This window comes from Ambystoma mexicanum, chromosome 7q, assembly GCF_040938575.1.
Source record: "Ambystoma mexicanum isolate Mex_15411 chromosome 7q, UKY_AmexF1_1, whole genome shotgun sequence".
NCBI classification, from domain to species: domain Eukaryota; kingdom Metazoa; phylum Chordata; class Amphibia; order Caudata; family Ambystomatidae; genus Ambystoma; species Ambystoma mexicanum.
In genome coordinates, this window is record NC_090941.1 from 176,245,861 (window position 1) to 176,260,651 (window position 14,791).

At 49.4% G+C, this 14,791-nt stretch overlaps 1 protein-coding gene across 1 annotated transcript in view; it reads right to left on the reverse strand.

Annotated features, from left to right (window-relative positions):
* The window catches only part of IPO5 (importin 5), a 1,138,249-nt gene that overhangs the window by 787,376 nt on the left and 336,082 nt on the right, over window positions 1-14,791 (reverse strand). The window contains exons 7-8 of the mRNA XM_069640466.1: window positions 2,094-2,216; window positions 1,517-1,637 (exon numbers count right to left, since the gene is read on the reverse strand). Coding sequence (XP_069496567.1) covers window positions 1,517-1,637; window positions 2,094-2,216 — 244 coding nt within the window. The remainder of the gene's footprint in view (window positions 1-1,516; window positions 1,638-2,093; window positions 2,217-14,791) is intronic.

Below are 14,791 nucleotides of genomic sequence, written 5' to 3' on the forward strand. Positions count from 1 at the left end.
AACTTCACTACACTGCAACAACAAAACAAAAAAAAACACATAGACTCGCACATCAGCACACGACGACTACCGGCCGCATACACCCCAGGCCCAGCCGACGGAACCACCGGGCTGAGGCTGCCAACAGCACATCACTGCAATCTTGCACTTTTCCAGCCTCCACCCACTAACCCACCATCCCCCCCCTCTTTCAGAGCCGCCAGAGCGCCAGGGGACCACTCCAGTGGTGACAGTGCGCGGTACAAATGACCTTTAACATTAACATTAACATGTGTGCACTAGGCCGGATGTGCTTAGGCGTATTCAATCATGCATGGATGCTTGGCCGTGCCCTGCGGCCTGTGTCGAAGGTCTAAGAACAAGGCCAAGGTCCACCAGATTTGAGAGTCCTGCACGGTGGGAGAGGCCCACATCTGACAATGCAATGAGTACAAGGCTAAACAAGTGAGCCCACCCTAACAGTGCAATCCGAGTGGGAGGCTAAGAAGAGAATCCTTGAGTAGCAAGCCCTGGGTGTCCCGCTGCAGTACGTTTTGTCATATGGTAACCAAGGGGGATGTGCCTAATTGAAAAACCTCTAAGATCAGCAGGTAGCCCCAGGTTTCGGAGGGTCTGCATACAAACTAGCAAACGGAAGGGGTTATCCCGTCGAATTAGGTAGATGGAGGGGGGCCTAGGCATGAAAGGCTGTGTGTTACAGCTGATAGTGTTTGTCATCGAGGGCTTGTTGGCCCTAGCTTGGGGAATAGGGTTATGGAGGGGGTTGCTAGTGGTGTGAGCTTCAGGTTGAGTGTTGCGGGTTGACGGAGGCAGTGAATAGTTGATGTGCTTGTGCTAATGGTCTCATGTGGATCGGTGGGCATGGTTTCGCGGTGGGTGTGAGGCGAGTGTAGCCACAGCGAAGGCTGCTGGCTTAGCTTGGATGTTTGTAGGGTTGAGTGTTGTTGTGGGTGGGGTGTTGGTGGAACAGGAAAGCCACACAACAAAAGCTGCTGGCTTACCTGGGGTTCTAGTGTTGTTGGGTGGAGAGTGGTGGAGCGTCATGTGAAATTGCTGCAAGAGCTGCCGGCCCCTGGGTAATGATCTGAGGCGGAGATTAGTGGAAAATGCAGATGCCCAAAAAGTTACAGGAAAGTACAGTTCTAAAAATAAAAAGTGAGTCATAAAAAAGGACACCCATGAAGGGAGAGGGAAAGAAATTACCACTCACTCAGGAACATAGAAAAATAATCAACAAGTCCAGCAACAAAGTGCTAGGGGGTCTCACAGTTGAGAGATTTAGCATAAAAATTTAAATGTTAACCCAACACTTCTTTCAAGAACGGCTGGCGTGCCTAGAGACCATGAGAACATGGCATTGGTGCACTGCAAAACTGATACCATTAATTGCAATACAAATTAACCAATCAGGTTACAGGGAGATATCCAGTCTTCGAGTTCAGCAACAGTCAAGCCTCTGCAAAATATTTTGTCCCAGGTAGCAAGATAGAAAAAAAAAACGGCACTGTTCACTTACTAGATTGTGATAAAATACTGGTATGCTTCCTTAGCATGGCAGCGGCTGTCTCTGAAAGCGTCACTATCACCTCAAGTGCCAACTGGCGCTGCATATTACTGAGGGTGGTGTCAGCACACAACTGCAAAAACAAGACAAGACAGACATGAGGATATTGGTTAATGAGGACCATTTGATAATCATATGTATCGCCATGCAAGTTTCCACCCAGGTCATAGGCAGAGGCCAAAGTTGTGGACTGCAAAGTCTATGGACGACTGACTGGAGGGCAACATCTATGCCAATGTGGGTAGTGTAGCATGCTGCATCCAACACATCTATACTGTTAAACTGTATAGTGCTAAAGATCCACCCAGGAACCAAAACTATTGAATGTTTCACCATATGCTTCCAACTACCAAATGTGCTCTGAAGCACTCTGGCACAAACCACCACTGGCTATTGATGGGTGATAATTCACTGTTGTCAAAGAACAAAAACGTGCATGTAGAGAATTGTCACTCTTGCAATAAGGTGCTCAATGTATGCTCTCCTTGGAGCAAAAAAGTTAAGCATTCTGCTTTTTATAAATATTTACCTTCAGGCTCAGCTGTAAAGTAGGTTCAAGGTGTGGCCGTAAATATTTAGGGACTGTATCTGCAATCTCAACCAAGGATTTGAGAACCAGATCATCATTTTGGTAACAGGATTCATTGGCAGCCTGTCAAAGGGAATATAGGATTACCAACCTACAATGCAAAGTCAAGTTTGAAATAAAAACCGATCCTGCTCGCCCCATCAAGAGAAGTACACCTTCTGTGGTAGATTTACAACAACATTCTGAATACATTCAAAATATTTGAAAACATTGGAGATTGCAAGTTTTTGCAAAGTTTTGAGCTAGCTACAGAATTGTTTTATGTGTGGCTCACTTCGCCTTCATCCCACCACTCACCCTACCATCAGCAAAAAATATTCAGAGCTACATTTAACACTACTTCAGATGTCAGCAAATCAAGACAGTACCACAATTTATTGAAGGTCCCAAAAGCCTCCTTTATTCTTTTTGTATTAAGTGTTCATGGTTAAAAACAAACCTACACCCCAGTAACAATGAAAAGGGACCTTCACAAAAATACTGTAACTTAAATATAAATATTTATAAATTACACATTTAAAACATCATTTGATTGGTTTGTAAGTAAAAATTGTTCTAAGTGTCTGAATAACCGACCAAAATCAAAATTACTGCAAGAAGCACACTTCATTCATATGAGCACAAACCTCTGCCCCCCAAGTAGGTTCATTGTGCACAAAAAAAAAGAATAAATTGGATCCTATGTTCAGCAATTGCTGAACACAAAAAAGGAACAAGTTATTTACCTTAACTGTTCTCCAGCATGGGCCTGGCATGGATTCACATGCTCATTAATATTCCCAGTCAGGCTGGGAATCCTCGGTAAAGAAAAAAAATCATTTTCACTTCTGAACGGCCTTTCTTCTAACAACCAATCACTGCGCTCTGGGTAATACAGCCCCCAGCCAATGACTGCACTCTACCTAATCCCCTCTGGCAGCCATCTTCAGGTTTGGTAGCACGTAAAGTGGCAGTAGGACCAAGAGAAGAGCCGCAGAGGGCTGGGGGAGGGTTTGCATGCGATCGATGCCAGACCCATGCTGGAGCACAACAGTTACAGGTAAGTAACTTGTTCCTTCTTCAGCATGGGGTCTGGCATGGATTCACATGCTCATGAATAAAAGAAAACAGCACACATGTACAACCACGGGAGGCGGCAAAGGCTCAACATAAGCATCTCTTACCTCACCAAGTTCACCTTCAAGTTAACAGGTTGCGCAGTACTGCTTGGCCAACTCTGAACTCCATGGAATCCCGGTCGACGCAGTAGAATCTTGTGAATGTGCGCGTCGACCTCCACGTAGCAAGCCTGCAGATGTCCAGCACGGGCATACCAGACAAGAATGCTGCAGTTGCAGCGATCGCTCTGGTCGAATGGGCCCGCGGACGGCCAGGCAACAGTCTGTGTGCCAACCGGTGACAAAGGGTGATGCAGGCCGTCCCAGGGGCATGAGAATGCATCCCCCATGCACCCCGGCTGGGGAAACCTGCTGGCAAACTTCCGGCACTTGGTGCTCGTCGCTGTTGCAAATTGATCAATCAGGGGATTGTCCAATCTGCGGAACAGGGGATCCACTTGGTCCTGCCGAAGCTCCCACTTGTGGCAAGACCGCAGCTCCCTGCTGAACAAGTCGGCGACTGTTCTTCACTCCTGCCAGATGAAACGGGATGCGGATGATCCCCTGGGCGAAAACATGGTGGTTGTATGGTCCGTGAAGACCCACACCACATTGCCCTTGAGGCACAGAGGGAAAGACTTGCAGGCCCAAACACTGCCCGTAGTTCCAACATGATGTGCAACGTCTTGTCCTCCGGTAGCCAGAGGCCTCTTGCGTGAAGACTTATAGTGTGAACTCCCATCCTTGCAGGGTGGAGTCTGTTGTAACCGTCACCTGGTAAGTTGGGGTCTGGAAATCTGCACCTTCGGACAGACTGGCGCAAACTCCCCACCACCATATCGCTCGACGGAAACAGTGTGATCTTGTCCTTGAAGCTTCCTGACACTTGTATCCAACAGGCGTCGAGGAACTCCTGTAGTGGACACATCCGCAACCTGCACAGCTGAATGAGGTATATGCATGACATCATGCCGAGCAGAGACTTGATCGACCTCATCCTTGCGATCTTCAGGGCCAAAGGTCGTACTTTTCCCCCAAGATGGCGGATATCCTATCCTCTGACTGAGACACCAGGGATGACGGTATGAAGTCGGGATCCCAGAAAATGCGTCCTGCGAGGGAATCAAGCAGGACTTTGCATAGTTCACAGAGAACCACAGCTCCGTCAGCAGGCGCACAGACTTCGCTGTGTGGTCGACGGTGATCTCCTTCGAGCTGGCCCGGATGAGCCAGTTGTCCAGATAAGGGTAGACCAGAATCCCTCAAAGCCACAACTGCGCCGCCACTGGCGCCAGGCACTTGAAGACGCTTAGCGCAGACTTCAATCCAAAGGGCAGGGCCTTGAATTGGTAGTGCTTCCCTTGCACCACGAAATGTAGTGTCCTTTGTGAATGGGGATGTGGAAGTACGCATCCTCCAAGTCCAACAGGAAGTCCCTCTTCCAGCTGTCCGAGCACGTGCTGAAGGGTAACCATCCATTTTTGGTACTTGATGCATTTGTTCAGTCGACTAAGGTCTGGAATGGGCCTCCAGCCCCTGGTCGTCTTTCAGACCAAAAAAAGTACTTTGGGACGAGCTCCATCGTGCCTTTCCTTAGCATGGCCTGCGCATCCAGCAACAGCCGAGGGATGTGGTTTTCCTGCCGGTTCACAGGTGGTATTTGGAGAACTTCCATTGAAATTCCAGGGTGCGTCTGTGGGCAAGAGCGCCAGCACCCAACGGTCGGTGGAGCTGGACTTCAACACGCTGATGAAATTCGCCGGCCGGCCTCCCACTGGGGTGCACAGGTGGGGACCAGACTCCACGGCCGTTTCAATCCTGCTTGGACGTCGACAGGCTGCCTTGGGAACCCTGGCGACATTGTCCTCCGAAGGTCTTGGAGTGGCCCCCGTTGGTCTCCTGGGCCAGAGAGCGAGATGGTTGGCGGTAAGAAGAGGAACCCCCGACAAATACCTTGGAGGATCTTTGGGACTTGTTGCCTGAGGTCCGAAAGGATTGGTTCCGTTTCTGAAGAGTGCCCAAAGCATGTGCCGTCTACATCGCTGATATAAGAAGCCTTTCTCCCCCGGAGCGAGAAGAAAGAGTTGAGACGCTCTGGAGCAAGTGAAACGAGCCAATGTATGTCGGCTGCGAAGATCTGGGCGCCGGTGACAGGAGAGCACCTAAAAATCGCCATCCGTGCCCGTCATTGCTGTGTCTGGATCTGTCGCATCCCTCTGAGGAGACGGGCGAAGGGTGCACCCTCTTGGCCGGGGGTGCCACTGTGTGGGTGTCTGCCATCGCTGGCGCTGCAGGCGGGGCCACCGGCTCAATAGGCATCCTCGTCTGGATCTCAGATACCAGCGTATGCAGTGCCGAAAGGATGTCCACCGAGGGGTCTCTAGGAAGTACTTGAGGTGGGGATGTCAGCTGAGGTGCAGGTGGATTAGGCTACTGTGGCACCAGCTGGGAGACCAGGAAATAGTCGCCTTGCTGCTCTTCCTCGACTGTCGTCCCCATCGTCACCTTAGATGTTGGGTTCGTCGTAGGGGCTGCTTCCTACCTTTTCCCTCCTCCAGGATGGTTTGCAGACCGATTAGCTCCTCAGAGGAGATATCCGCGCCCTGGAGGACCCCACCCTTTGTTTCCAGTGGTGAAGGGGACAGTGAGATGACTGGCAACTTCTCCAGGGTGTTCTCTATGGGCCAGAATGCAGCCTCCCTCCTGGGAGCAAGAGACACCCTGGCCTTAGGGTCTCGCAGCCTGCCTCGGCGGCCTTCGCCAGAGACACTGCCACCCCCTCGATGGAAGGCTGGGCCTTTAGTGGGTGCACCTGGGCCTTCACACTCCGAGCTTGAGCCTTGTCCAGCCTGGCTGTCTCCTTGGGGGGCGGGTCTGAGCCCCACTCACACTTGGACTTCTCTGGTAGGACCGACATGGATCTTCGAGTTTGCCCGGATGGTCAGACTTGCTCTTGGCCGAAGATCCTGAGTGTTGACTGGTGACGGAGGCTGGGAGACGCACACCCTGGCCACAGAGGAACCGGTCGCAAAGGTGATCCCGGTGGCAATGGACTCCGTGTTTAGCCCTCTATTGGACCCCTGCATGAGGGGCGCCCTCAAAGGACTTAGAAGCCCGCTTAGCCTTCTTGGAACCTGGAGAGGCATGCTGCTGAGACCACTCCCACAGAAGGGGCCTTCAACCTGTAGCCACTTGTTCAACCGCCTGTGCCGATACCTCATTATGCGAGGGACTATCTGCTGGCAAAACACACAATCCTCGTTGTGCGACAGGTACAGGCAGTAGAGGCACTCTGAATGCTTGTCGTCCGATAAAAGACATGGTGCAAGCCGCATCAAATCCTGAACAGGGGAGTTTAATCCTTTTCCTCCGAAATGGTCTACGCGGCGTAGGCCTGAGGATCTTCTGGAAGCCTCCACAAAGAAACAGGACGAAATCCACCCTTGAGAGGCACTGAATTCGAAAACTGGTCCCCGTTAATCGGAAGGTTGATCAATGGAGCACAAGGCCCGAATAACCAAAAAATAGAGTAAACTGCCAAAAACGCAAAAATGCACTAAAAGCTCAAGAGCTAAACACTGGTACTCCGAACACTTGAACGTGCAGTAAAAATCTGAAGATGGCTGCCAGATTAGAGGCTTAGGTAGAGGGCAATCATTGGCTGGGGCAGTAGGACCCAGAGCTCAGTGATTGGCTGTTAGGAGAAAGACAGTTCAGAAATAAAACACTGATTTTTTTTTCTTTACAGAGGATTCCCAGCCCAACTGGGAATATTCATGAGCATGTGAATACATGCCAGACACCATGCTGGAGAACTTTTAAAACTTTATTTTGGCTCACCAAACAAGACAACCCTAATGTGATACGTTACAGAACTGCAGTCAGCGCAGGACATTGGAATTCTCTGGGTATGTGCAGTCCAATAATTCTAGGTGAGATTTGCAGGGCGGAAATAATCGCATACATCACTTCTGGAGTTGTTGGGTCCGGATCACAGACCGGGGATTGTTTAGCTAAATATGCTCGAGTTCCAGCCGTATGTCTTTGCGTCTAGCCGTACAGGGTAGTGAAACTACATGTGTTACCTCGCAGTTTTGGGCCCTTGTGAGATCACACAACCATGCCTTGGCAGTGTGGGGGGTCCCGTCTTCCACCAGAGTATGCAGCGTTTAGCAATCATACAACCCATATTTACAAAGTGAGACATCTGTTTGGTGGTTAAGTCCATAATCCAAATACCTCTGCAGGTGAATATTCCACTAAGAATTCCACCAACATAATCTTGGACCTCTTCCCAAAAGCACACCAATTTGTTGCAGCTCCAAAACATATGCATATGGTCCGCATTTGGGGACCGACACCTTGGCCATACATGAGAATAGTTATGATATATTGTACACAATCTGGCGTGTAATACAATCTGTTCCTAGTTTGAACTGCATGAATTTGAATCTAACATTTAATGATACATTTTTAGTGTGGAGACATTTTCTTCAGTTAGTAGTATACCTAAATTATCCGCCTAGTGGGTTCTAGCCTTAGTAACAATGGTGCTCTACTCAATACCAGTTTATACAACGTATAAGTAATTTGACAGCCAGCAGAATTAGCAGTGAGCGCCAGCTCCACGCACTCGGGCTTGTTGGGGAGAATTCTCAGGAATGTGCTAATTCCCTCCACATTAGAGACCCCCAGCAACTTTGCTGGATTTTGAGGACTTCATTATTTTTTTTTTTACCTGGAGAAAGCGAGACCCTTTTTCCCCACACTCATGCATTTTAATGTGATTTCGGCTATGTGTGTTTCTTTTGGTTATGGAGCCTGACAAACTCCATAGGCATCATCTTTTACATTGTGTCACACAGCACCTTCAGTGCAGTGGCACAGGGAAGTCTTTCAGATTTGCCAAAGGTTTAAATACCTCTCTGCGATAAACTACTGTTTCCCAGAGCAGTAAAATGACATTGACTTGATTTTGTAACTTTCTAGACCCAGCACACACTATTTTACAATAGGGTGTTGGAGGGGTTACCTAGTATCCCTTTTGTCTACCTTCTCATGTAACGTTTTTATGTTACCCTTTCCTCACTGAATGGCTGGTGGCAGTGGTTTCATTTTAACTACCGTGGTGGGCATTTACCACGGGCTACGTTCGCAGCTGCAGTAAAGCACCCAAGGGTGGCATTTGTGTCAAAATGGCCACAATTTTTCTTCAGCATTTCTTTGTGGAAAGGTCCTTCTTGAGATTTACTCTGCGTGCCAAACCAGGTTTGGTCCCATTGTTCGCTTTGCCTTTGGCAGGCTTCATGAGTGAAACCCTGCCTCTTTAGGCAGGAAGTGAGGGAGGTGCCAGAAACACAATGTGCTTAGTCTCCTAGGAGACCCAAACTTACTCTGTAGTGATTGGCCGGCTGACTGACTAGGACAGCCACCCTGCTGGGTGAGTGACAGCTAGGCTGGAATAAATAGGAGAGAACCGAAAAAAGGCGAGGCTTTTGGCTTGGAAGGCAGTCGACCAGTGGACGAAGAAGAACAAAGGACGCCTGCTGCAACTCCTGGACCCTTGGTGTGCCCGGTGAAGCCCTGCTGCTGTGCTGAAACTCCAAATTCATAAGGGGGGGGGGGGGGGGGGGGAGTCGTCCTTGCAGGTGCTTCTCTGTTTGAGTTGGTGGAACCAATCCACTCCAAAGTAAGCCACCTGGACATCCTTCTCGGAGCTGGTTAAATTTGCACAGAGTTGCTGCTGGAAACCGTATAGCCAGGGAGAGTAACACCAGATTGTGTACGTTGCTTTTAATCGGGCCTAGAGCTTCAGGAAGATCCTCCGCACTCCCAGGAAGCAGGACTGACCGAGCCCGATCCCCGTCAGAGTGCGGGACACCAGAAGCAAGTAAAGTCCATCTCAATAGCCAGGAACTGCACTGTTGCTATTTGCGGTAGACACGAGGAGCTGAAACACTAAACAGCCACTGATTTGAAGACTGCTGGTTGCGAGCGGTGACCGTCCCATTGCAGGAGTCCCCAGAAGTCCTCCCTCTTGTCCCCACGACTGAGGCCCAGGAACAGTGAGATCTGCAGAACTGCACAGGAACAGAAGCCATCTGCTGCATCTTTTCTTCAATTCGAATGTACTGTACAAAGTCTGAGAGAACTTGCCTCTTGCTGTAGAGTTGCTTGCATCTTCTACTTAGAAGTAGAATCAGCTTGTGGCCCCACATTTGATTCCTTTTCTTCAAAAACCTCTAAAACATTGTGTAAAGACCCTTCTACTTACCTACCAAGAGTGCTTCATTCTATAAGACTTTTTGCCCATTGACATTGGCCTAGCCTGTTATACTGAATGACTGCAGTAAGGAACCAAAAGTATTTGCCGGCTTAAGAATATTTGTGGTCTCTTGTTCTAATAACCTTTTCCTTTTACAAACTTATAACAGTATTCTGAATGCAAACAGTAAGATATTAATGTCCCCAGCACCCTAGCTACTGAAGTCACCTAAGGGTGTAGCTTGTGTCTGGACCATCCCAAAAGGGTCTTTACTGATTTAGAAACTAAGTGTACAGTATTGAAGTGTATTTTTGGGTTACTATTATATTGCCCACTTCTGAAGAAGGCTTATTCTAAATGACAAATTAATAATGGTTTATTCAAGAAACCTTGAGTTTAAGTGTTCATTTGAATACTTGTCACTGAATCTGTGCAACTCCCCTACAGCTCACATTGACTCCTCTTGAGATGAGCCTGGCCGCTCAACACGCTACTAAAAAAGTAGTACAAGCTTATACCAAAGGTTGGGTTTCCTATACCTGTAGTCAGAGTTGTTTGTAGCGTACCCACAGGGTACTGCATACAAACTTTGCCCAACAAGGCTCAGAAGGGTAAGCCTTACACCAAGCTGCTACAGCTGCCCGGACTCTACAGTATAGCAACAGGCTCAATGCAGTATTACCTGCAATCTGGGACCAGTCTCGGTGTGCTAGGAATTTCCCCTCCGGGAATATGTCCACAAGCACGCAAAAGCCCAGACCCTCAATGGGTCACAAGCGACTTGCACCATGTAGGACCGAGACCCAGACATTTCTGCAACGGGAGCCATTTATAATATGGGTGGGTAATGAGTTCTGTCAAAGATTTTCCACCAAGCAACAGTGGTCACCACGGTCATATGGGCAATCGTCACTACTTGGAATCTACGATTCGGGTTCTAGGGTTGGCCTCCCCTGCTGCAAACTCCTCTAATCTAATGTGGTGGTTGGGAGTCACCCCCGTACCAGTAGGTGGCGAACTGAGCCTGGGCCGTAAGCCAATAAACGTCAAAGTGCAGTGCCATAAAACCTCCCCTATCGTATGGAAGCGTCCTACAAATCCATTTTTCTAGATGTCACCCTAATGCCAAAGAAATTGTGCCAGAGAAGCATCCTGCTTCACAAATAAGCCCTTCCTGGGCCATATGACCAAATTGACATATGTATTTCGTAATTGGGGAGGAGGATCATCTTAACCAGTGCCATTATGCCAGCCAGAACGATGGGGAGCGACCTTGCCCATGCCAAATAAGCCTCAACCTGTTGCGATTGCACCAGATAGTCTTCTTGTAAGAGGGAGGCCTTATCCCTAATCCCTGCCACCCCTAGGTACATCATCTTATCTGGAGCCCAACGCAGGGGATATTCGCCCTTGGGTTCTCTTGTGCGCTCTGTCAAGGGAAAGACCTCCGACTGTGTAGTTTATCACAAAGCCAGAGAATGTGCCCACACGGGTGATGTCTTGAATTGTCAAGGTTGAAAGAAATTTCCAGAGGGCCCCTTAATCTTATGCCACAGTGTATATGGCAGTCCCAGATGAAGTCGGTCATAGGTTCAATATGTTAATGTTAAAGGACATTTGTACCACGCACCCTTACCACCGAAGTGGTCCCCTGGCGGCTCTGAAAAAGGGGAGGAGAGGGGATGGGTTAGTGGGAATAAGCTGGAAAAGTGCAAGAGAGCAGTGATGTGCTGTTGGCAGCCTCAGCCCTGTGGGTCCGTTGGCTGGGCTTGGGGTGTTTTACGGTTGTAATCGTCGTGTGCTGTTGTGCAAGTCTATGTGTGGTTTGTTTTGTTGTTGCAGCAATCCGCACAAACTTCACGATGCGTTTTAGGCTTGTGGTTGTGTTTGGTTAGAGTTTGAGAGGTGTATGCAGAGGGATGAAATTGTTAGTTGGTTAGTTGGCATTGCTGTCCTTGCAATTATGGGAATACATCTAGTTGCGGTACATGCCGACCCCACACATTTCTATCTAAATGCGACGCAAGCCAAGTCCAAGAATCCTGAGTGTGGCACATGCCAACCACATTTCCATCTAGATGCGGCGCAAGCTAAGGTTCAGAATTCTAAGTGCGGCACATGCCAACAACCCCATTTCCATCTAGATGCGAGGCAAGCCAAGGTTATGAATCCTGAGTGTGGCACATGCTAACAATCACTTTTCCATCCAGATGCGGCACAAGCTAAAGTTCAGTTCCCTACAGGTGTGGCCCTAGCTTAAAATTGGCAAGAAAGTTAATATGCATCACAAGGCTACATTTACAAACCATTTACAGTGGTCACAAGTCTTCCTAAGTATGCATCGTCTGGAAGGTAAGGGAGCGACAGGGGCTCTACAGAGTAGAGTAACCGCTCCACACCCCACCCATGCCACACTCACAGTTCTGCTGGTGTCTGCTGGCTTTCTTGGCCTCCCCTGCGGACACCTGACACTTCCTGGAGCCACCTCTGTTGGAGCCGCCCCTGCCCTTGGGGCCCTTAGCCGGGGGCTTCACGGGCAGAGGGCTGCCCTGGGAAGACCAGTGATGAAGGGTGAGAGGACCAATGAGAACGGGCCTGGGCGGGTCAGGAGGCGGGAGGGAAGGGAAAGCAGGAAGAGGGTGCGGGGTGGGAGCGGGCTGCTGGGGGATCAGAAAGGCTACGGGGCCTGCAACATTTAAAAAAAAAAAAAAAGAAGACGCTCCTGGAGGGCCTTGCTGCACACTGCTCCTCTGGAAATGGGGTCAGCCACAAAAGGCCGAGATGTTGCTCCCCACGGCCCATGAGGGCCCTGAAGGGGGGGTGCACTCACCTGCTGCCTCTGGGTGTGAAGGAGGCAGGCAGGGGGTACTGCGGCAGCTAGGCCCAACGAGGAGTCAGGCTCCACCAATCACGGGAGGGGGTAGGGCGGGAGGAGGGAGAAGGGACGTGGGAAAAGGCAGAGGAGGCAGGATCGCGATCGGGGGCAGGGGGTCAGCCACAAAGGCTGAGATGTTGCTCCCCATGTCCCAGGAGGGTCCTGGGGGGGGTGCACTCACCTGCTGGCTCGCTGTGAATGAGGCAGGCTGGAGACACTGCAGCCGCTAGGGCCAACAAGGAGTCAGGCTCCACCAATCACGGGAGGGGGTGGGCCAGGAGGGAAGTGGGAGAAGGGACGCGGGAAAAGGCAGAGGAGGCAGGATGGCGATGGGGGTAGGAGGTCAGCCACAAAGGCCGAGATGTTGCTCCCCAGGGCCCAGGAGTGTCCTGGAGGGGTGCACTCACCTGCTGCCTCTGGGTGTGAATAGCCAGTGCAAACAATATAGGAGACAGAGGGCAGCCCTGACAAGTGCCCCTCCCTAAGACTTAAGAGTCCCGAATTTACATGAAACCTGGCAAGTGGAAGGGTATACAGGAGTTTAATATATTGGAGCATCTTAGTCCCCCAGGTCCATTTTCTTAAGCACCAAAAAATATTACTCCCACAAGACCATGTCGAATGCCTTCAGGGCAATCTTCACCTCAACCGCTTCCGCCATAGGGTACATTCTGACCAGTACATTAGATGCCTGATATTGAGCGAGGTGGATCTGCACGGAAGAAAAGCCTGCCTGATCATAGATCATGTTAGGCAATAAGGGAAGGAGATGGTTCGCCAAAGATTTAGCATACATTTTCAAGTCCACATTCACCAGTGAGGGCGTTAAGAACCACATTGCTTAGCAGGTTTGTTTGGTTTAACAAAAACAGTTTTGGGTGCTTCCCGTAAGGATTCAATAAGTATTAAATTATCAAGAGATTCTTCCCACATCTTCAGGAGGTGCAGGACCAACAGAGCACCATATTCCTGGTAGAATTCAGAGGTTAGTCCATCAGGGCCAGGCAATTTCCCTTTAGGCAACTCCTTGATAACTGCAAACCATTACTCCTTCGTGAGGGTTGGCGTGGAGAGGGTGTGGGGTAGGGGGGGGTTTATGGAGTCTGTAGCTCCAGCAGGATAATGGAACGTCCTTCAAAAGCGCGTGTATTGCCTGATCCCCTTGAGTTAGTTCCCAGTGTACAGGGCCTCATAGAAATTACAGGAATCCTCCAGGATATCGGTATCTGTCCATGTGTTTACGCCTTGCTGAGCTATAATGCTGTCAAGGGCTGGCCTTCGCTCCACCTTCACCACCCATGCTAGTGTCTTTGCAGGTCTCTTCCCCCTCTCCATACTTCTGGGACACAACCAGATGAACAAATTCTCTAACCTCACATGTGGGACTGAAATCACTCCAGCTCCTCCCGAATTAATGCCAGTTTATGGGGATCGAGCATATTCGGTCTCCAGATTTTTCAAACGGGACTCACATTCTTGTAGGTCTCTAATCATTAAGGACACCTGCTTCTCTGGAGGTAGCCATACCCCTCTTTAAACGCCTGCCACTGAATACTCTTAGAGGTAGCTTCTGCGGTATTACAGGTGAAAAAGTTTTCAATGTCCGATCTAATGTCTGTCTTGAAGAGTACATCACCCAAGGCGTCCGCTTTGAACCTCCATGCGCTGCCTCGGTTATGCAAAGCATTCAGGTCCAGTGTCAACACCACCGGGGAATGGTCCGAGAGGGTTTGTGGGAGAACGTCTGCGCTAGCGATATTATTGCCAATCAGAGGAAGAGATTAAAAACATATCGATACACAATGGCATATCGTGCACCGATGAAGATACTCACGGTCACCAGGATGTGCCAGGCAGCAAATATCTTTCAGGGATAAAGCAACCATTTGGCCCGTTAAAGCACATGCTGCTCTGGATTGTGGTCTGGGGCGGTAACGTGCAATCTAGATACAATAGGGACTCCCACATGCACAGCTAGTATCCCTGCCGCTGCATCAAAGTACTCTGGGGTATCAATATTCAGGCCATACGTGTTCACCAGTAGAAACTTCGTACTTCTATAATGCAAAGGACGATCACATGGGATCCCTCCATCTATATAGATCATCAGTGAAGCACACCGACTTATGAATGAGGGTCATAACTCCCCAGGACTGCATGGAAGAGGTAAAGTATCTATTGGGCCCCAGTGGGATGCAACATTGACATGTACCCGATAACGTGTGTGCCTCCTGCAGTAGCAGTACCTTAACTTGGTATCTATTCACATATGCCCTAATTTTCTGGACCTTTGTGAAATTGCCCAGCTCCCTGACATTCCAGCTCAATTTAGTTTGCATCACAGTAACATGGTCATATTGCAGAAATTTGTTATGCACCTCCCAGTGTAATATGTTCCTCA